This window comes from Polypterus senegalus, chromosome 9 (genome assembly GCF_016835505.1).
Source record: "Polypterus senegalus isolate Bchr_013 chromosome 9, ASM1683550v1, whole genome shotgun sequence".
In the NCBI taxonomy this organism is placed as follows: domain Eukaryota; kingdom Metazoa; phylum Chordata; class Cladistia; order Polypteriformes; family Polypteridae; genus Polypterus; species Polypterus senegalus.
In genome coordinates this window covers 144292721-144314327 of record NC_053162.1, presented here as the reverse complement: position 1 = coordinate 144314327, position 21607 = coordinate 144292721, and the positions used below count along the sequence as shown (strand labels likewise).

The 21607-nt window shown below is 35.7% G+C and overlaps 1 protein-coding gene across 19 annotated transcripts in view; it reads left to right on the top strand.

Annotated features, from left to right (window-relative positions):
- Window positions 1-21607, top strand: part of ncam1a (neural cell adhesion molecule 1a) — a 712545-nt gene that overhangs the window by 648072 nt on the left and 42866 nt on the right. For all 19 annotated transcript variants that reach the window (XM_039764024.1, XM_039764021.1, XM_039764025.1 and 16 more), the window contains 2 exons: window positions 12090-12220; window positions 18032-18212. In XM_039764024.1, the coding sequence (XP_039619958.1) occupies window positions 12090-12220; window positions 18032-18212 (312 nt within the window). The remainder of the gene's footprint in view (window positions 1-12089; window positions 12221-18031; window positions 18213-21607) is intronic.

Genomic DNA, 21607 nt, shown 5'->3' with positions numbered 1-21607 from the left:
ATAATATAGATTATGATTACCATTATTTTATCCAATTCTTATAATATTTAAATTAATTTTTAAAATGTGCAATTTTGTTTTTTTGGAAAGATATTATACTACATAAGCACAGACATATTTCCAAAGTAGTGGGTGTTTATTCATTTTGTGCTGAGCACTGTGTAATAAACAGTGCAGTTTAGGTTTTTCACCTTTACTCTGTTTATTTATTTTTAAGATAAATCCTACTGTGATCCAAAAATCTGTGTCATTAACACCCTACCTGTCTGGCAACTATAACCTAACTAAACCCACATCTTGCTTGAAACGCTTGCAACATATTCCCCTCCACCAATATCAGCACCTTCATCTTTTCCAAATTAACAATTAACTGACTTTAATAAGCCACTGACTTCACTATTTGTTCTGACCTGTTTAAGCCCTGTCCTCAAAATGTGTGTGTGTATCTCTTATAACATTCAGTATAAATGCTATATGTATATATAGAAATATATATATATACTGTATATACTGATATATACTGATATTCTGTGTGTGAGTGTGTGTGTGTATATATATATATAAAGTATTAATACACTGTACTTTTAATTTACTATTAGAATATATATTTTAAAAATGACAGCTCACAACAAATCAATAACAGATATTATTGCTCGATGCATGCAGTTAGATATCTTAGTGCTTCTTCTTTCTTTGTACTTTATTTGCACTATTTGGTTTTGCATGTTGGATGTGATTTGTGTTCTATGTCTTGGAAAACCACCTCCTACCTTCCCTTTGAGTGTTTTATTCACATGTATCAAGCTGGGGGGTGGTGTGCACTCTTGTTTCACCTCAAGTCCCATTTTGAAGTCTCTGCCACTTATAGTTTGAATTGTTCTGTTACTTTTATCAATATATCAGACCCTCTCATTACCAGAGGAGTGAAATGAACTGGAAACTAAATTTCAGGGAAACAATGAACTGTGTGCAATGGATTGCCAGATTATTCTTGCAACATTATCTGAAGTATGATCCTTGGTTTTCTGCAAAAAAAAAAAAAAAATTGGCCTTCCTTTTAGTATAAAATTATGGAGTGATACAGAACATGTGTTCAGAGCTGTTTCAATTTGCATATGAATGGCACTCAAGACAGCACTTAACTATTCAATATTTAGACATTCTTTTGACCTTCATGCAACTAACATGATGGTGAGGGAACAAGAGCATCATACCTCATATTAAAAATATTTCTATGAATAGGACTAATTATTTCATTACATATATTACAATTGTCACCATCTTTTAACATTATTATTAGTAGTTGTGGTAGTAGTTTTAAATTTTCCATCAGACTGAAGAGTTATTCCAAGTGCATAGTTAATAAGTTACTGGATTTTTTTAAATAGATGTACACGGATGTATTCCTTTGATTGGTAGGTTATCTCCTTGCCATCAACCAGATTCTGCTTTTTTATTTTATCGTTCTTTAGTTTACTCTAGAGAAATAAGAGTGACGCTGTAAAATCAAAGCCCTGCTATAAGAGTAATAAGCCTGTATTTTTGTATCAGCCTTTCATTTTTAAATAAAACTGTTTGTGTAGACTCTAATATATCTGCAGTGGAGGACAAACTAATTTCTGTAAAAGATTATAAAGACAATAGCAGTTTTTTATTTTAGTATATTTCATATAAAAAAATATATAAGGCATTTGTATATTTCATCCGAAACTTTTATCATAGTTTCACAACATTATGTCTATTTTAATTAGTTGTGCAATAAAAACTAGAAACAGAAGACCAAATACAAAGGCAAACTTTTAAAAAAATAAGAAACATGTTTCTGTGACTGAAATTTACTGCTTATTCTGTTTCTCTTAGTTGAATTTCATGTGCGAGGAACATTTAGTTATTTGCAATGACCCTTCTGACACATCTAGGTAACCAAAAGGGGTTACCAGTTAAGCAATGGCCTGTTATGGTTGTGTTAAACAATTTTTTAAATATGCAATTTAGAAGAGATAAGCAAAGTTCTTCTCCAACCACTTTAGCTAGAAGGCTTCCCTGCCCCTCTGTGGCCCCTCTAAATTACTCCATTGCAGAGAAAATAGTTGATGATGAGGTCTGACACAGGGTCCATCATTGGTGATAAAGATCAAATCCATGGTGCATGGTCCATATGAGAAGAATCCCTTAATCAAAATGTGTTCTTTTGTATTTTATGTTCTTCGTATATTTGTCAAAGTTTCCAATTCATTTATTGAAGATCACAGTAAAATTATTCATTATTAAAGAAATGTGGACCATTACGAAATTACCATACAGTATATCTCAATTTTTGTGGTACTATGGCTTTCTCACAATTTGATATTAACTTGTGTTAACCTGTATCGATTGAATAGCCCTCATTTCTCTTTACACTCTTCTGTTCTTAATACAAAATATCAAGTGGCGTACTATAATGGGACTTGTGGACCTAATTTGTAAGCAAGTCAAGAGTGGCTAGACACCAGTCCACCATCTTTACATGTTGAATACTCAATGTTGCACGTCACAGCATGTGTGTTTCTTTGGTTGTTATGTAAGTGGTTCTCATTTTTATATAATCCTAATGATTCTCTTCCCTTTAGCACTTGACAATCTTTCACCTAACTGCATAGAAAGAGAGAGAGATGCTCATGACTGGACTAAAATGCCATTTTTTAATGCTGTTTTTTTCTGTGTCACTAACTATTTTTTTATAATTTACTTTTTTCAGCATTATTTATTTGGATTACAAGAGTATTTACAAATATTCTTTTGATTTAGGAAGTTAAAAGCAAAGGAGGATGAAAATAATCGTTTCTGTGTCGGAAAATGTGTGCAAGTCTAATTTACCATGCATCTGAACAGCATAACCCTGTTTTAGACTGACATATTGATGTCTCTTAAGAATGTATACATTTTCTACCAGTCTTGTCCTACTCTCCTAAATCACAGGCATAGGAACATGATATCATTTTCCATTGTAAACCTTCTTAATCCAATTCAGATCCCAGCAGCATCTGGCACAAGTCAGAACCAACCCTGGAAAAAGTACCAGTCCATCCTGTGTCCACTCTAAAGCACTTTTAGGCTTGCCCACCAATTAACTTAACACATGCTTTCAGTGTGTTTCATTTTCAAAAATAAGAAAAAACCAGTATACCCAAAATTTAATTTAAACAGCTTTCTAAACTCCACATAAAGAGCATTTGGGAGCAGAATTCTACAGTGATATTCTACATCACTTTATGAAAGTGAATTTAATAATACTATATTTACAATATCAAAGTAATATTAATACTACATGTCTTGAGTGGTGTTGTTAGATTACCCTAGATATGCACCTAACACGAAAGGTACCAACTAACCACTTAATGGGAAACAGAAACATAATGTTAAAACCATCTATGTACTTGTTACCTGTAAGCTCTTGCAAGTGTCATTGTCTGTATTGTTCCCCACATATTTAACATTAGGAGCCTCTAATGGCAGACTGCTTCATTGACTTTGCTTTCACCACCTATATTAAAAAAGGTGGCAATGAGCCCTTAAGGGACCATATTTAAACAAGGAATGATCAGTTTAAGAAATACTAAGATTTATACAACCTGGGTGGGTTCGTGCAGGTTTCATTCAGTTCCAAATGACGATTCCTAGCAGGTCTAGTTCCTTATTTACTGAATATATATTTCTTAATCGAAAAATTAATTGAAAGATTTGTTGAGACAGAGATTCTTAAAAAGTGTTTAGTGTCAACAGTTAGAAGGCATCATTTAAGTGTCCGAGGCACCTCTCAAAGTTTTCATTTAGCTGAGTGGCAACTGAGATATGTCAAAAAAGTAAGTGAAAGCTCAGTTTATGCAACAAGCACCAACTGAAGTAAATTAAAGCTCTTTTCAAAATAAATCTAATAGAAGGCCATCAGTCCCTACCTCACCCCAGCTTTCTTTCTGCTAGCAGAGCGGCTGACACTTTCGCAGTTTCTCAACACACAGAAAATGGTACTAATTCATTAACACTCAAGCTCAATGTTGATATCCATGGGTGTCAAAAGCTGAAAATAGGCTGGCAGTACAAAAAACAGTCTAAGGGCCTGTTTCAGGTTCTAATTGTGTAAAATTATCTAAAGCCACTATTGCCTTTCAGCTTTCTCAGAATACAATGCACTTTTTGCAGCATGACAAGATCTTGAGGCTATAGCCCTATTACCTGAAATCTGTCAGCTGAAAACATTAAATTATCTCCAATACACCATTCCTTCTCCCCGCTTAGTGCCAGTCCATAATACATTTATGCCAACTAACTGAATGTTTCATTTTGGTCTATAACTGATTTTTATTCATACCATGTACCTTGTGAGTCTACGTAATGTGTCAATCTTCATAGCCTATTGTATTCATTGAATGCTATTAAAAATGTATATTTTCACAGAGTATTCAAATTTGAAAAAAGCACTTTTACTTGTAATTGCATATTTTAGTATGCGTGCATCTCAGTTTTGAAACAAAATCAGTGGAATTGTTTGTGATGTGGCAGTTCCACAGCATTTTAATCACAGTAATTGTAAGACCACAAGGCAGTGATGTTTAGGAAGCAGCAATTAAAAGGTTAAAACCTATTATGTAGTTTTTAGAGTGTAAATCTAAGCCTTTAAGTACAGATTTGTTACAAGCTGAAAGGCAAATTGAAAAGTCAAATTTGATGTACATTACTTTAGCAACAGATGACCTGGATGCTCTTGCTAAGAGAGACAACATTTAATGTGCCATGAACTACCCAAGGCCTTCTTGGGCTGCACTTGCAAATTCATCCCTTAAGTGTCCAAAGAACTTGCAAAAAAAGTACAGTATAATGCAGAGTATGAAAAATGAGGTAATCCCAAAAACAAGGATGTCAAAGTTAAAACCCCAAGGGCAGCAATTAATCTTAAAATCTAGCCTTTAACTTTGCATTGTAAAAGAATGTAATATAAAAATGTCTACATTTCTTATGTTATTCAAACAATACAAGATAAGGTTTGATTTTAAAGCCTAGGGCACCAAATGAAATTCACTACATTAAGCTTCTTAAGATAATTACTTCATCCCTTTGGCAAACAATAGACCTGCTGGGTAAAGGATGAGAGGCAGTGGCAAAAACGTCATGAGCAAAAACTGCAAGCTTTACGTTACATTTACTTATTTGGTTGATGACATTTTCCAAGGCAACTGACAACATTTATGATACAATCGGTTACATTTCTTTTGGTTTTCCAATTGGAGCACAGGCAGGTCAAGTGACTTGTTTATGGCCACACAATGTCAGTAACGGGCTTTAAATCCATAACCTCAGGGCTTGAGGTCCAAAGCCTTAACCACTACACCACACTGCCTGCTGGCTGACATCAGATTTAGCGTGGTGAACAAAAATCACCTCCAAAATATCACACTCAGGCCTCCATTCATCTATCAAAACCAGCAGAGAAGCCCCTTATTTATAATGTGTAGGATGCTTCAAAAACACACATGAGACACTTGTACATTGTTTAGTGTGGCTGATTCATACTAAAGTGCCATGACACTGTCTGCCTTAAGTTTGCATATTCACATTTTTGACAGGTACTAAATTCTCTTTCCACATCCCAAATGTACGCATGTTAATTAGGAGATCTAAATTGACTTAATATGAGTATGTTTGAATGTACTTAATACATTACCTTTGTCTGATAAGCTCAGAGGTCCTGCAATTCTAAAACTGAATTGAATAGTTTTAATAAACAAATGGTTAAAGAAATAATGTCCATGTACTATATTTCAAGAGATATACTAGTGAGGTCAATTTTATTTTATGGGTTTATATTTGTTACCTTTAGCTTGATATTTTTCTCCATCAAAAATGTTTGTTTATATGATTAATCTTTTTATGAAAGCTGGGCATTATGTAATTTATTTACTATGCCTCCCGTAGTCCATGCCTTTGCTCATACTTCACATTTGACTTTCATACTTCATCATGCCACTCACCTGCTTTTGCTTGGAAATAGAAATTAAATATACATCACATATTATTTAAAGAGACACTGACTCAAGACCCTAGAATTAACACTACCCATGGTTCCCCTATGTTTCTTGATGTTACCTTTTTCAAGTTTATGATGTCAGCTTTAGATTTATTTATGCTCGTTTTTTTCCCAGGCAGTACTTATGGACTAACCTCTGTTCACTGTTTGCTTTTTCACTGACTCCTGCCCAGAACAGGGATACTGACCTTTCCTCTGTGAAATTATATGATGTGCTCTGCAGTAATTTGATCTTCTGCATCAACCAGTAAACATCACCTCTAGCCATTAATGTTGTGTTGTTACTAGATACTAAATCCCTTTCTTTCTCAGATAAACCAAGAATGGTCACACAAGTGGAAGTGAAACTCTTCAGCATTTTTGTGGCAAAATGGAAAAGGCAGATTTAAATAGAAATGGACCAGGAGACAAATCATAGTTAAAATAATCATACAATACAATCAAAACCAAAATTCTAAATCAACATTGGAAGTCTTAGCCAAAGTTCTTTTACCAGAGAAATTTTCTTCGATTTCTATATAAATCCAAAAGATCACGGCCACATTTATAATAAACCAACATGTGACGAATTGTCAACAATAATAGCTTCGAAAGACAGCGATATCAAAGACAGAGTTGATATTCGTGTATATCCGAAAGCAACGCACAATTCAAAAGGAGATCTTGATATGCCATTTGTTTTAAAACGATTACAGTTTCCCATGAGAACAGCATTTGCTATGACAATTAACAAATCACAGGGACAAACATTTAAAAAAGTCAGTTTATTTATTACAGAGAAAGAAATGATATTCATATGTTGCGATGTCACGATGCAAGTCCAAACTCCAAAAACAGAATCAAAATTCAAAGCGATCTTAAAGAAAAGTTAATTCCAAATATTGTTTTTACTAAAGTGTTAAAGTAAAAGTAAAAATAATGCATTTGTAACATTTCCCGTGAAAATAACAATCTCTTTAAATTGCATATCCAGTTAACCAAACCCAGGAGTTTGTTTTTAATAAAGTATTTAGCACAAACTTGCAATTTTTCTATTCTATTAGTACTTAAAATACATACAGTATTGTACATCAAAGGTTAATCAAGGCAAATATCTAAGCAAAATAAGATTTGAAAAGTAAACATTTCAGCACATGCACAATAAATGTATTGCTATACTATGCAAATGAAACAGCCATAAAAGAAAACTACTGTAAATTATATTTTCCATTAATCATTTAACACAATCATTGTGAGTTTTCTGTGCTAAAAATTGTTTTATTATTACCTCAATAGTCTTCAATACACATCAATAAAAGCCAGCTTAAATACTCCTAGCTTTTAATTGATATTCACTAAATGTATCCCTAATTTCCTGTAGTTAAATTTCGAGAGACTCTTTCGAGAGATTTGTGTGAAGCAACTACCATCCACTTGGGCCCTGTGTATGTACAGTTACCTGTCACTGAGTCTAAAGTAAAGGAGCTTTCACCGGGACTCATGTAGAAATAAAGCAGCTATCCACAGATTCCATGGATTTATTGCACAGAATGGGGGAGTTTTCTCTTAACATATAAGCCACAGTGAATACAAATGTTTATTTATTGACGTCGTAGTGAGATGGCCAGGTAATGTTCATGATACCTGCATTTTCACAAATTCCATGCTGAACACACATTCGAAAAACAAAGGGCAATGGACATTAATGTAAATCACATTCTTTTTGTTATCTATGTCTGTTTAGTGCTCTTAACTGCGAGAGTTTTGCATTTTCATGTGGATGGAGATGTTTTTTAAAATGGTGCATGTTTGGACAGGATTTTTTTTCCAAAACAAAGGAGGAAAACGCTGATTTAAAAAAAATACCCAGGTACATGTGGACGAGGCCTTAAAATCTTTGTACGATGTCCTATTGCTTGAATCAAGTTATCACCATGCTGGAACTGGGCAATACCACGTAGAGTTTGCTGAAGTCTAATTTATTCATGTCCTGACTCTTTCTCTTAACAGATGGCACACAATTTGAATTCATATGTAATGCAAGATTATAATGGGATAGGGCCTCCCATGCACCTGGGGCACCTGGACAGTGCCCAGGTGTGCCTGTCCATTAAGATGGCACTGATAACAATACGAACAGGCTGCAGTTTTACATCCACCCATTTTCATTGCTTGCTTCATCTAATTATTGACTCTATCTAAGCAAGATCAGATGCAAAGTATAATGTATCCAAGAAGACAGAGTCAGTCGATTACAGAAAACTCACAATCATCCTCACTTAAAGCAGACAAATTTAGGCTATGTCCACACTACTTCACCTGCATTTAAAAAACAAAAATGATCTCCATCTACACTAGCATTTTCACATTGTTTTCAAAAATCTACACCAAAACAACTGAAAGTGACCTAATCGTCTGCCTACACTGGGCATGCACGCAAAAAGACATCTTACCCAAAACTGAGGATTCTTAAAAGGATGGTAATGACAGTGGCCACAGAATTTATTGCAATAATGTAGTGATCAGATTTAGCTTTTGCACATGTATGCAGCAATCAAACTGTACAAAACATGATTTACATTCATACAGTTAGGCATCACCTCAAGCCTCATGGAATGATACTCTTACGTGACCACTATGGCAGAGTATGTTTTTAGTCTGTGATGGGTGATGAATTCGGGAATCAGACACTGTAATGACCAGTATCTAATCATGATAGAGCCACCTAACAAGCACAAACAAATGAAGAATGTACCGGTAATTGTTTTACATTTATGCCTGTCCACACCACGACACGAAGGCTGCAGTTTCAGAAGTGTACAGCTCTGGAGAGTGTTTTCAGAAGTCTCCATTTTCTGGGGTTCAGAACACAGGAGGAATGTAGATGAAAGGCAAAACCAGAGACTAATAACTGTGTTTTAAACAAAAATGTGGCAGTGTGGCTATGCCCTTTGAGTCAACCACTTCATTTATCTGTCATCTGTTTAGGAGAGAAATTAGAGCACCTGTACTGACATGGAAAGACTATGTAAACTCTACATAAATAAGAGCCAGGCCAGGGTTTGTAATTAATCACTGCACCATTTGACATAATTTATCTATCATTGCTTTTAAAATAGTTTTGTAAATGTAATTTTAGATATATAAGGGGATGTAAATAATCTTTTAAAAAATAGATTGGTCTTGGTATATTTCAAGTGTGAAATTTCAGCTAATGCAATTTTTGTACAGCTAATTATTTTTTAGTGTTTCTATGAAAAGAATATTTCTCAGTTTTTTGGAGGTTTATAGTTTCACAACTGTTTTAAACGTTTTTTCCCCTGAAAGCTGCATTCACCCCTCTGCTTTTGAATCTTGTCACTTGAAAACATGTGTTTGCAATATTTTCCTGATTTTTATTCATTTTTCTCTTCACATCTCTCTAACTTACTTATCTTGTCTGTCTCCAACATGCATAATACGCATAAACACACATATTTTAAGTGTTTTACAAAGTGTATCACTCCATGTTACTTGGAAAGTATGTATCTCCAGTTTTATAATCTGTGAAAAATTCTGATTTCTTTGCTTCACAGCTGACACTTGATTCATAAAACCCAATAAGACTACAAAAAGAACAAAGGCCAAAAGTACACTTCAGCAAATTTTAGTCGCATGACTGTAGAAGATAGCAAATCTGTAATAGGAGTGAATTTAATTATTATGCTAATTTTCAGTGTAACTCTAAATGTTTTAATTGTGCTTCCAGTAACTTGCAGTTACTGGCTGATATATAATTAAATTTTATCTAGTAGCTTGTTAAAAGTACACAGTGAAGCTAATTAAGTTTGCTGTGTGTCTCTTCATTAGGGTGCCAGAAAGCAGGCTCTAGAGGGAGGCTTACATACTTTGGTATCTCTTCCATTTCCTCCTAATAAAACTGAAGTTGTTTCTTTTGATAGGAAGCTACATTTCATTACATTGATTTGTTCAGTTTGAAGTGATGTGTCTGACACAGACGAGAAACATGCTGAATTTGTAAAACAAAAGCAGGGGAAGGTTTCATTCAGCCAGGTATACTGTTTAATAATTAAAACTTACATGAAAGTGTCGTTATCCCTGAGACCATAATTCCAAGTTGTCTATGTAGAATTGGTTTATTCATTCCCTGTCTGTGTATTTTCCAAATATACTAGTTTCCTTCTATATTCAGAATGTGTCCCATGCAGCTAAATTGGATGTGTGGCAAAAGTATTAGCCTTTAAACCACAAGGTTACTGGTTCACTTGACATAACCTGCCTGTGCTCCAGTGTATCCAACAGAGAGTGCTAGCTCCCTGGGAATTAGTTCTTTTGTAATTGTAGTGTGTTACATAACCCGAATCTATATAGATATAATATAACAAGGCAATACCCCACCCGCCACCCCACCCCCCCCACCTTAGTGATACGACGGTAAGAAATCACATAGGAGAAATAACTTAGCTTTGTTTACGCTGCGTAACAGCTAAAGGAAGCAATGGCAAGAACCCAGTTTGGGAGCGGGGGCCCGATGTGTAGAGTCTGCCACTTTCACCATGCGGTGGAAGGATTTTCAGGATCGGATGACGTTATCGTCCATCTGTCCGTCGACTTCAAAGGTGTGCCGGGCAATGTTCCAAGACTTTATACTCTTTCTTCTTGTGCAAGCCCCGACTTAGGTGAATCATGCCATTCCAAACAATGCGAAAGAGGATACAGTTTCATGCTGACTTTGACACACAAAAATAGTATACAATGGTCCTCAGTCTGACTGCCCATTTTGCAGTTGTCCTTAACTGTTTTGTCTTATAATGCTTGCCTAGCAGTTCTTATATGGTGAACCCCTGTACTAAATCTGGCTCTGTGTCAACTGTGCTTGTGAGTAGAAAAGGGCAGATTTATATAATATATTTTAGCACAGAGTACAATGACATATTAAACTTAAACACTTATTACATCCAGTAATAAAAAATATTTGAATAAATGTATTGTAACCTGCTCTTCTACAGCATCTTGGGAAAAAGCCATCATCCATATACTGTACAATCATAATTTGAATGAAATCCGTTTGACAGAGGTTGGTGGTGGAATGGCACTTTGTCCAAAGCTGCACCCAGATAAACACTGGTCCCCAATTACAATATTCAGGCCATTATCCAGGGTCCATGAGACAGGAGCACTAACCACTGTGTCACCCTAAACCAAAAACTCACCTAATAAAATATTAAATGACACTCATGTGATGTAGGAGCTTTCTGAAAATCGTTGCTAATTATGCCAAATTTAGGTCATTTTCCTAGCAGAGTCTAAAATAAACCACCGTGGGAATTTAGTTGCATTAATTGCTTAGCATAAGTGACAGAAATATTTCTATCCACTCATTTTCTGAAGCTACTTTTATAAATATCAGGCTGTAGGTTGATAGGACTTTCAGATAGCAATTCAGAAACTAACCTTAAACGGGAGCTAGTTCCATATCAGTGCATACTCACACTCCCACAGATTCATTTACACTCAAAATAATTAGTTATGACAGTTAACTATATTTCTTGCTTTTAAGATGGTGGAGAATGTGCAAACTTAATGCAGTTACTGGGCATGCAGCTGAACCCCGGATCTTTGAATTATCAGGTGGCAGCACTGAGCACTGGGCCACATCTGACAACAAATCACATAACCAAACTTCAGTTCCATTTGCTGTTCCAACTTAAGCATCAGTGCAACGCAGATTTACACATTATAAAATTCAGCTACACCTTTCCTCTGTTTTTGCCAAATATTAATTTACACATATTCAAAGTGATGTCCTCATAAATGATATGTCAATAAGAAGAGAACATTTTTCCATTGACCAGCAGTTTTCGTATTAACTGTGTATGAATCTATAAATCATATTAGCTGAAGAATCTGAAAAAAATTAATAATGGAACATAATCCTAATCGTAACGTCTATTATAGAATGAATGAATACATTTTCAAATGTTTTGCTTATTTATCTACCCTACAGTTTTATCATTTTAGTTCACTAACTGAAATATTTTCCCTCCAGGAGAACCAAGCATGCCTAAACTGGAAGGCACTATACAGGATACTGGAAACACTCTGAAGGTGAAGGTCAAATGGATCAAGCAAGATGATGGAGGTTCTCCCATCAAACACTATCTGGTCAGATACAAGGCTGTAAGTATTTTTAGACAAAGTATATGATGAAAACTGGATAATGCCACTCTTCTGGAAACTGTGAAGCTTCTCTTAAAGAGCATCATAAGTGGATCCTATTTTTTGAGCAGATGTTTGCTTAAAAGAGTCATTCCATGAACCCTGGGCATTTTGTGCAATAAAAGGATTATTATGTTAGCAGCCTGATATTTAGTTCATTCTTGGGTGGAAAGGGTTAATACAAGCATAAAATGCACAGTGCTAAAATAATAATATTTAATTGGAGATTGATTATTATTTTCAATACTAAATTAATACTGAGATTTAGGGTAATAGTATAGCCCTCTACAGAAACAGTAAAGAGAAAATGTCTGCTGCTGCTAATATAGTTTGTGTAACTAATCACTCAGTCAGTTAGCAGGCACTTTCAATTTGTCGAAAAGTATCAAGATGTGTTAAACTGAAAAATGTGATTATTTTTAGTCTTCCTAAATGTACAAGTATACCCTTTTGCAAAATGAGTGCACCACATAATGAAAGAACTCCAACCCATCCCCAACTGTAACCACCTTAGTGAAGGCAGCCTTTGTAGGAAGATGGAGCAGTGGATAGTGCTGCTGCTTCACAGCTTCAGGAAGTTGGGCTCAAATCCCTCCAAGTCACAGTATGTGTAGGATTTTCACGTTGTGCACGTGTATTGTCTGTGTACTCTGGCATTCCTTACACATTCCAGAGATGTGCAGGTTAAGTTAACTGCCAATTCAATACAAGCCTATTATAAGTGAATGTGTTTATGTGTGCAGGCTGGAATCCTTTCTCAGGGTGGTTCTTGTATGTCTAATTTGGCTGGAATATGCAGATTTCAAAAACAACAGGATGTAATGGATGAAATAACTGGTGGAAGTGAATCTATTTTTCAGCTTTTTGGGTTTTTTTTCCTGGGATTGCAAATGGGCTCTACATGAGTGCATATTGACCTGAACCCCCAAAACTAAAATAGTTTAAGTGAGTTAAAAATGTACGGATTGATGGATGGATTTCCATAGAGAGACAGAAAGCTAAAGGGTTAATTTGGTTTGTTGACGCCCAGGCTTCCAAGTTTTTTTTTTTGTTTTTTTTTTTTGCCACAGACTCCTTTCCCTGTTCTTTTTAAATTAATCTTGTTGGTTTTATTTGCAGTCTTATCTTCTAATGCATGTATTTTATTAATGTTTGAGAACACTTGTTCCAAAACTACCATCTACTGTCTATGTCATATGACACAACAAGACCAGGTGGTTCAGGTTAATCTATGTGTATATTAGAACCCTGATTTAACATTTTCCATATTTAATTTTTTTATGCTGTTGTTTAATATAAAGTAGGAAGCATTTGTCTGAACAAGCCTAAATTCTCGTAAGACTACATTCACACTGCAGCTGAAAGTGACCCTTTTTGATTTGTTTTTGTTTTATTTAACAATTCAAATTATGTTTGTGAGTAATCCAAATAAGATACTGTTTAAGCGTGTACAGAAATCTGTACAGAATGTGTCTCACATATGCAGAATGAATCAAAACTATTTTGTCAGATAGGTGTGACTTAATAGAAAGAAGGTGGTCACTGTGTTCCTTTACATCTTTTCAGTGCAGAATGTCTCCATATTTGTCAGCTCAGAATAGCAAAGAACAGAAACAGAAAATGAAAAACTACAACTTTAAGCACAAATCTGTGTGACAGGCACCAGGGCTGGTCAAAGTGACATGTCATGGTTGTTCGTGCAAAGCATTGGTCACAAATACAGTGTAAATCCTGCTTTCTTTTTGATCACATTTGTGTAAAAGTATCAGATTTGAGTCAGTGAGAAAATGTGAAATGAGCTGTTTTATGAACGCTTCCTTATTTTAAAAACCCATAAATTTCCCATATTAAAAAAAAGCACCTAGAAAAGTCCTAAATAAAGGTTATTCTGCATAATAGAAGAGATTATAAGTCCAGTTTCCTAATGTAAACCTGCCTTATATAGATCAGAGGAGGTGCTCTTTATCCTGACTCCAGTAATGTCAGTTTTGACCATCTCTGGTTATAGTGAGGAGGCCCTGCTAACACAGTATGGGCTCTGTTGTATTAAATGTTGTAACCTTAAATTGCTTCTCAGGCTAAGTTCTTTCTTGTGTGAGGGACATGTACAAATTGAAGATCTTTCTTCCATGTCTTCTTCCTTTATACCCTTTAACAGCCATGTTACAAGAAGGTACAGTTTCCTGCTTCCTGCTGGTGGCCAATTGGGTCAGACTCCTTTGAGATTTCTCTAATTTTCTGTGACATATCTCTCTCTATTATAGTAAAAAAAAATCCTGGGACGAAATGAGACTTTTTAGCCTGGGATGAGACAAGACTTTTTCAGAGAGATAATTTCATGACCCGCAAAACAAGACTTTGAGCCAAGAGATTTAACCACGCCCGTGGCCGGAAATAAAAGACAAAGAGTAGATGACAAAGTGGAACGTCATAAAGAGGTTCAAAAATGTTGATGCGATACACATGCAGAGCAGGTTAGAAATAATAAAAATACTAAAATTCGAAAGTCTCAAAAAAATGACAGTAAACATTGCATTAGCGCAAACAAACAGAAATTATTACTCAGTGAAATACAGAACGACAAAAAGAGATTGAATATATGGACATAGGTGATATGACAGAAGTATGTAGATATTGTTCAGATTTAAACTTTAAGTCGGAGACTTTTAGATCGGCGAATTTATGTTGCCATCAGGGAAAAGTAGTGTTCCCAATGAAGAGGCGTATCAGCGAGAATTAAAAGGTTGGTTGTTTATTGAAAGTGAAATCCACATACACGAGCAATGCATATTGGCTGCCGCATAGCATAGGTCAGAGGGTTGGCAAGCAGGGAGCAAAGCCCCCTAGTCTCTTCTGATGTATTTCTCCCTTTTTTTACGCTTTAAGTTATCTGGAGTTTGCAGTTCCTTTTCTAGTAGTTTTGCCTGTGCTACCAGAAGGTTTTGTCAAGAAAATGTGGCATGATTGATGCAGCAGATATGCAATTTAGACACTGCTCATAATATTCTAATTCAAAATAACCAGAAATGTAACTTTGTATTTTATACATCAACATTATAATTTTAAAAAAGAATAGTGATCAATAAAAAGAAATTGAAAAAAGTTCAGTTTGTACACCATTCAGTTTACTACCATATAACATAACGCAGTGGCCAACTTTTTGAAAAGTGCCTTCTTTTGGTACTTTTGCACCAAAGAGCCATTGCTTCCATTGGTCCGGCCTACCTGTAGCCACACTTAAAGCAGCACGAATGTATTCTAGAAGTGTATCGATCCACCTCAACGTAACATAAAGTTACAATTGAAAAATTCCATGGATTTCATTCCCATTTATTAAGCTGATCATTAAACACTTTTAATTCAGGTGTCATTTGTGGCTTTACAAAGTCCTAAATATACACATCTTCAGATCAAAAAGAACAGTTGGCCCATTGCGCACCGGAAATGTATGTCAACCCCACAAATATCAAAAGTACTAGTGAGAGAAGCTGACATTCCAGTGTAACAACATTCTCAAATCCACAGAATCCAGTTCATAGGCCGAAACCTATTCTGGCATCATTCGTGTATGAGAATTCCAAATACTGTTTTGACATTCCTGGAAATCCATTTTTGTATCTCAACGTCAAAACGTAACTTCAGTGTCTAGGTTGAAGTTTTGAAATCATAGAAAGGTTCTTAAATATTCCCTTTCCTTGATGTTTTGTAACATCTTGATTACAATTTTTTTAAACTATGTCTCTGGATGTTTTTATTCTCAGTAACTCCCAAACCAGAGGAGTTAGCTTTAATCTGTTTGGGTCAGATGTTTCTTATGCTCATAAGATAGGGCTTATTACATTTTGAGCACTTCCACTTAATTACTTCTAACAGATATCATATAAATTCTAAAGAAATTAAAGGAAAAAAATATATATATTTATTTATTTTTAAAAAATTATATATATAAAACAGATGCACAAAGAATGTACACCTCTTTCTGGTGTATAGGAGATGGAAAAGGTATTGCCATTATGTAAGAATTATAATTAAATAACACTGTTCATTTTTTGCCTCTTTCCACCATTTGAAGAAAATATATATTGGCTGAGCATATTTTAAATAACCCCAGTCATTGGTAAGATACTAATGTATATGCTCCTCGTCCACACCATACTCCTGTTTTTGTTCCCACAACCACAAACACAAATGTATTGGTCTTACTGTAGACGTGTGGGTGTGCAAAAGAGTCAGCCCTTTGTTTGACTGTCAGCCTTGTCCATGGTTGTTTCCTGCCATCACTACTGCTCAGAGGGTCTCCAGCCATCATGATACTGAATTGTTTTTAAGCATATTTCAGAATGATGGCCATATTTTTTAGGAAACACAGGCTTTATTGTGGTTGACTCATTTACACCACTAGCTCTGATTCAATTTCCAGACCAGTTTCCATCTGTGTAGAAGGAGCTTGCTCCCTTTGGAGTTTCCTTACAGTTCCCTAATTTCCTCCGCCAGCCTAAAATGTACATGTTAAGTTAACTGCAATCTTTAGGCTGTTAATTTGTGAGTCAGTGTGGGTGTGTGTATGAGTGTATGCTGTCTGAAGTTAATATTTTTTTCTAACAGGGTTAGTTTCTCCCATATTCACGATACTACTGAGACATTCCCTACTGTGACAGGCACAGAGAAATTAAACCTGTTTAAACTTGAGGAGAAGATACTGTGTTTGGACCTAATCCAGAACTTTCTCAAAAACAGTGATCAAGTACATCCAGTTGAACTCTTTCAATTTACTGGTAAATCACACATTTGAGGAAATTAAGATTAAGTACATTTAGGACTGAAGCCATTAATTAGTTGAAGGATTCTGGAATAAACTGTTAAGACATGTAGTTGAAGTAGAAACCTTGAAATGTTTAAAGAATTATCTGGATGAGATATTGGGACAGCTTAGCTATGAGCTAAACAAACAAGCATGATGGACTGAATGGTGTGCTTTCATTTTTAAAATTTCTTGTATTTTTATGAATCATAAAGAACCATTGGATTTTATAAGTAAAGATATTTATAGTGATTTTTCATAAGTGCTTATGGAATAAGATTTGAAGGCCAGCACAAGATTTTTGTGAATTTATATTTGACAGCCTTAAACAGCCTTAATACTAATCTAAACACAAATGTGTATGAGGTGCTGAAAACCGCTGTGGTATAATTTTGGTTTGAATGGAGGTGTTACAGTAATAAGGCACAATGATGTTTTGAACTCCTATTTCTGGTCCTGCCACAGTGTATGCTGTCTCTGGTTGCATTTCCTCTACATATTCAGTTTTCCTTGATGTGGGCATTAAGTTAATTTCTTTAATCCGTGACCATAAATTGGCCAGTTTAACAATAGTATTAGTGGTCAGGCTTTAACTCCCCACAACAGTTTAATAGGACAGTTGAATATGGAAAATGAATCGATGAAGATAATTATAAGTTAATGTTTTAAAACCTTCTTAAGCGTTTTGGTTTGGGCAAGTAATATGGTGTAGTGGTTAAGGTTTTCGACTTCAAGCCCTAAGGTTATTGGTTCAAATCTGGCTACTAACACTGTGTGACCATGAGCAAATCACTTCACCTGCCTGTGCTCCTATTGGAAAAAAAGGCGAAAAGAAATAGAACCAGTTGTATCTCAGGTGCTGCTCTGTAAGTCATCTTGGATAAAGGCATCAACCAAATAAATAGATGTATATCAAATAAGATTTTTTTCTCCATTTTTTAAATATCTATTCCTCCTTTTTTGTTGACCAGAAACAAGTCCAGGACTGGAAACCTGAAATCAAGCTTCCTGCTCTCAGTGATTATGCTGTTATCACTGGCCTTGAATGGAACACCGAATATGAGGTTTCTGTGGAGGCTGTAAACCAGCAGGGAAAATCTAAGCCTGCAATCTTTATGTTCAGGACCTCTCCACAGCCAACTGCTATGCCAGGTATGAAATCATTGCCTTCTGAACACTACCAATTAAATGTCTTACCATGAAATCTCACACCTCAGCTCTGACTGTTTTGCCTGCTTTTACTACTCATCTCAGCAGAAAACAAATGTTTAACTGGACTCAGTGAAAATGTTGCTGCTCTGACTGAACGCCTGTTATATCGCACAAAGCTATGAGACACCAGGAAAGATAGAAAAGATAGAATTTGAATTGTGGTTTGCATTGAAATTCTAAAATTCCAAATGGCTGCTATAAGATGTTTGGGGGCGGGGGGCATAAATATTGACCTTAATTTTTGGGGTTGCGTTCTCACAGAGCTGCAAGCCTGCCACCCTGTTCACTTAGAGAAACAATGAATATAGCCAACTCCCATTTTCTGAATTGTGCCTTTTCTTGAAGTTGCTTTTTTTTTGGATATTTAATGAACCATTTGCTAAATTTCTAAACAAGCTTTTTGAATTCTAACTATGTTCAAAAGATCTGTTTTTTAGCTTCATAAAATGTCTACTTTATGCCAGTAGTACAGTACATCCGGTATGAGCCATTGAAATGGGAGTTATCTTTGTTTATTGATCTCTGGGGTGTGCAGACTTGATATTTTGCATGCCAAAGCTTTAGCCATGATGACCCGTCTACATTTTGATGAAACTGGAAAAGCAAGGGCAGCCGCATGAAACTGGGGCCTGCTTTCCCTAACGTTTGGATTGATCCAGCCAAAGAGTTGTAGAGGTTGGAATGATGACCAGGGCAGTGTTACAGAATTCAAAACAGATTTTAAAATATCTCCATCTTTCATGAATCCAGACTTTGCCCAAAAAAGTAGGACAAGTAAGTCCTGTACAAAGGTTTTCTTGCTTGTGTCTTAAAATAAGCTGTTAACAGAAACTGAGGCATTGTCTTCTCTGTAGGAAGACCAAAAGACAATATTAACATAAGATGAAATAGTCAGAAAAGTTCTTATTTTGTATATGAACACTCATTTATTTTTGCTAAACTCAAGTGACAGTGGCCATTTCAGTTAAATTATTAAAGTCTGATATGAGTTTCCTTTACTTTTTTTTGCACATTCAGTATTCTGAACACCCTACTGGTAAAAAAAAATACACAATGTTTCCATTTAAAATACCTGTTTATTTTAAATAGTGCAGTTCATGAATAATACAGTGGACAATTTGCATTTTTATTCATGCTTGGACAGGTATTATAAAAAGACAATGTTACAAGTAATATAAAGCTCTTTTTCAACAAAATTTTGCTACCTGCATGAAAAAAATGAATTAGACTAGACCTTATTTTAGAAGGGAGAATCAACATTGTTAAGATGACCATCCTTCACAAGTTGCTCTTCCTATTTCAAAGTATCCCCATATACATTAACAAAACATTTTTTAAGAAATTAGACTCAATCATAACTTAATTTATTTGGAATTCAAAACATCTACACTTCCAAAGGGCAACTCTACACCGACCTAAAGCAGAAGGGGGAATGGCACTACCTAGTTTTCAATTTTATTACTTGGTGGCACATATACAAGCTATAAAGACCTGAATATCAACACAAATTAATAAATCTCCACAAACCTGGTCTGCCATAGAAATAAAATCTTGTAGTACTTCTTTATATTTCCTGCAATCTGTGCCCCAGTTAATACAAACTACCATCATTACACTAAAAATCCAATTGCCCTTCTTTCTTTCAGAATATGGAGTTAGTGTAGGAAGCACTTTAAAACAGAAGAGCTTTTATCTTTTGCACCTCTACATAACAACCACCTTTTTCCACCCTCTCAAATATATACACTATTGAATTTGTAGAAATGTTTGGGATTAAAGCACTTACAAACTTGTACATAGATAATGTCTTTGCATCCTACAAACAATTATGCGTTGTGACAGATTAAGTGCTTGCTCGCACCCTTGCACCCTCAGACACCACATCAGACACCAGGTAAAAGTCCAATAATTATTTATTATAATAATAATTGTGCACAAAGCACGCTCCTCTCCACAATTCCCCAATAATAATCACAAATAACCAATAAACCAATCCTCCACTACCAGACGCTTAGCCACCCTGCCTCCCAACTCAGCTCATTGTCTGGGAGTTCCCATGATCCTTTTATACTCCCTGACCCGGAGGTGTTCCTGCCCAACAGTCCACAAGTCCTTATTCCTTCCAGGTCAGGGTAAATAGTCCTTTTCTCACCCCGGAAGCCCGCCTCTTCCTATGACGAACTTCCGGGTCATAGGGCACGAAGAACTCTTCGGTTCTCCCTGCAGCTCCCTCTCGTGGCCCCCATGGCATCCAGCAGGGCAGTGTATAAAATCTCCATTGTCCATGATGCCCTGCTGGTCTTCTGGGGACCTCCATGCTGCAAGGAGGGCTCCACCTGGCGGCTTGGGGGTATTGACCGGGATAAACAGCCGGCCATCCTCCACAGCGTCAAATACAACTTCTGATAAACAGAATTCCTCTACTACTTTCAAGTTAGAAACTTTCCTAAATGGAACTGTCCCAATTTTCCTCACCTCCCTCGTTGTTCTATTTCAGAAGAATTATTGATCAGTCTTGAAGACTCAGATAGCATCTCTACAATTTATAAAAATAATTTAAAGTCTCTTCCTTTCAAAGACCCTAAAACATATTGGGGAAAGGATCTGTCACTCAATATTTCAGAAAAGGAGTGGAAGGCAGCCATGTACAGAATACACTCAAGCTCCATATGTGCAAAGCATTCAGTCATTCAACTTAAAATCTTTTATGGATTGCATTTATCTTTTTTTAAATTGTCTAAAATGTTTCCAGGGCAAAATTCAACCTGTGAATGTTGCAATCAAGCTCCAGCCTCACTGGGCCACGTGTACTGGGCCTGCACCAAATGAACAACATTTTGGACCAAAATCTTTGCATGCCTATCAGACAGCTTTGGTGTTACAGTCGCTCCTGACCCATTAACAGCTGTGTTTGGTGTACTTCCAGACAGCCTTAAGGTGGATAACGGACGGAAAACAAACTGTAATTTCCTTTACTACACCCTATCGTGTAGACTTGTCTTGCTCAACTGGAAGATTCTCACCCCACCACTCTTAAGTCTGCGGGTAACCAATGTTCTATACCACTTGAAATTGAAAAAACTCAAATTCTCACTTTTTTAAAATATGACAGGCTTTAATCAATAACATTTTAGAATAAGCTTCCATTTCAGGGGAAAAGGATACTGTTCTTTTCTTGGTCCTTTTATAGGGTAGCTTCGGTTACCGGCTCCTCTGTCTTTCTATCTGATGGGGGTCGGATTTTGCTTTGATTTGTTAAATTTGACTTGATTGTATGAAATGTTATCTGTTCGTAATTAAAATCAATAAAAATATATAAAAAAAGACTGATGAAA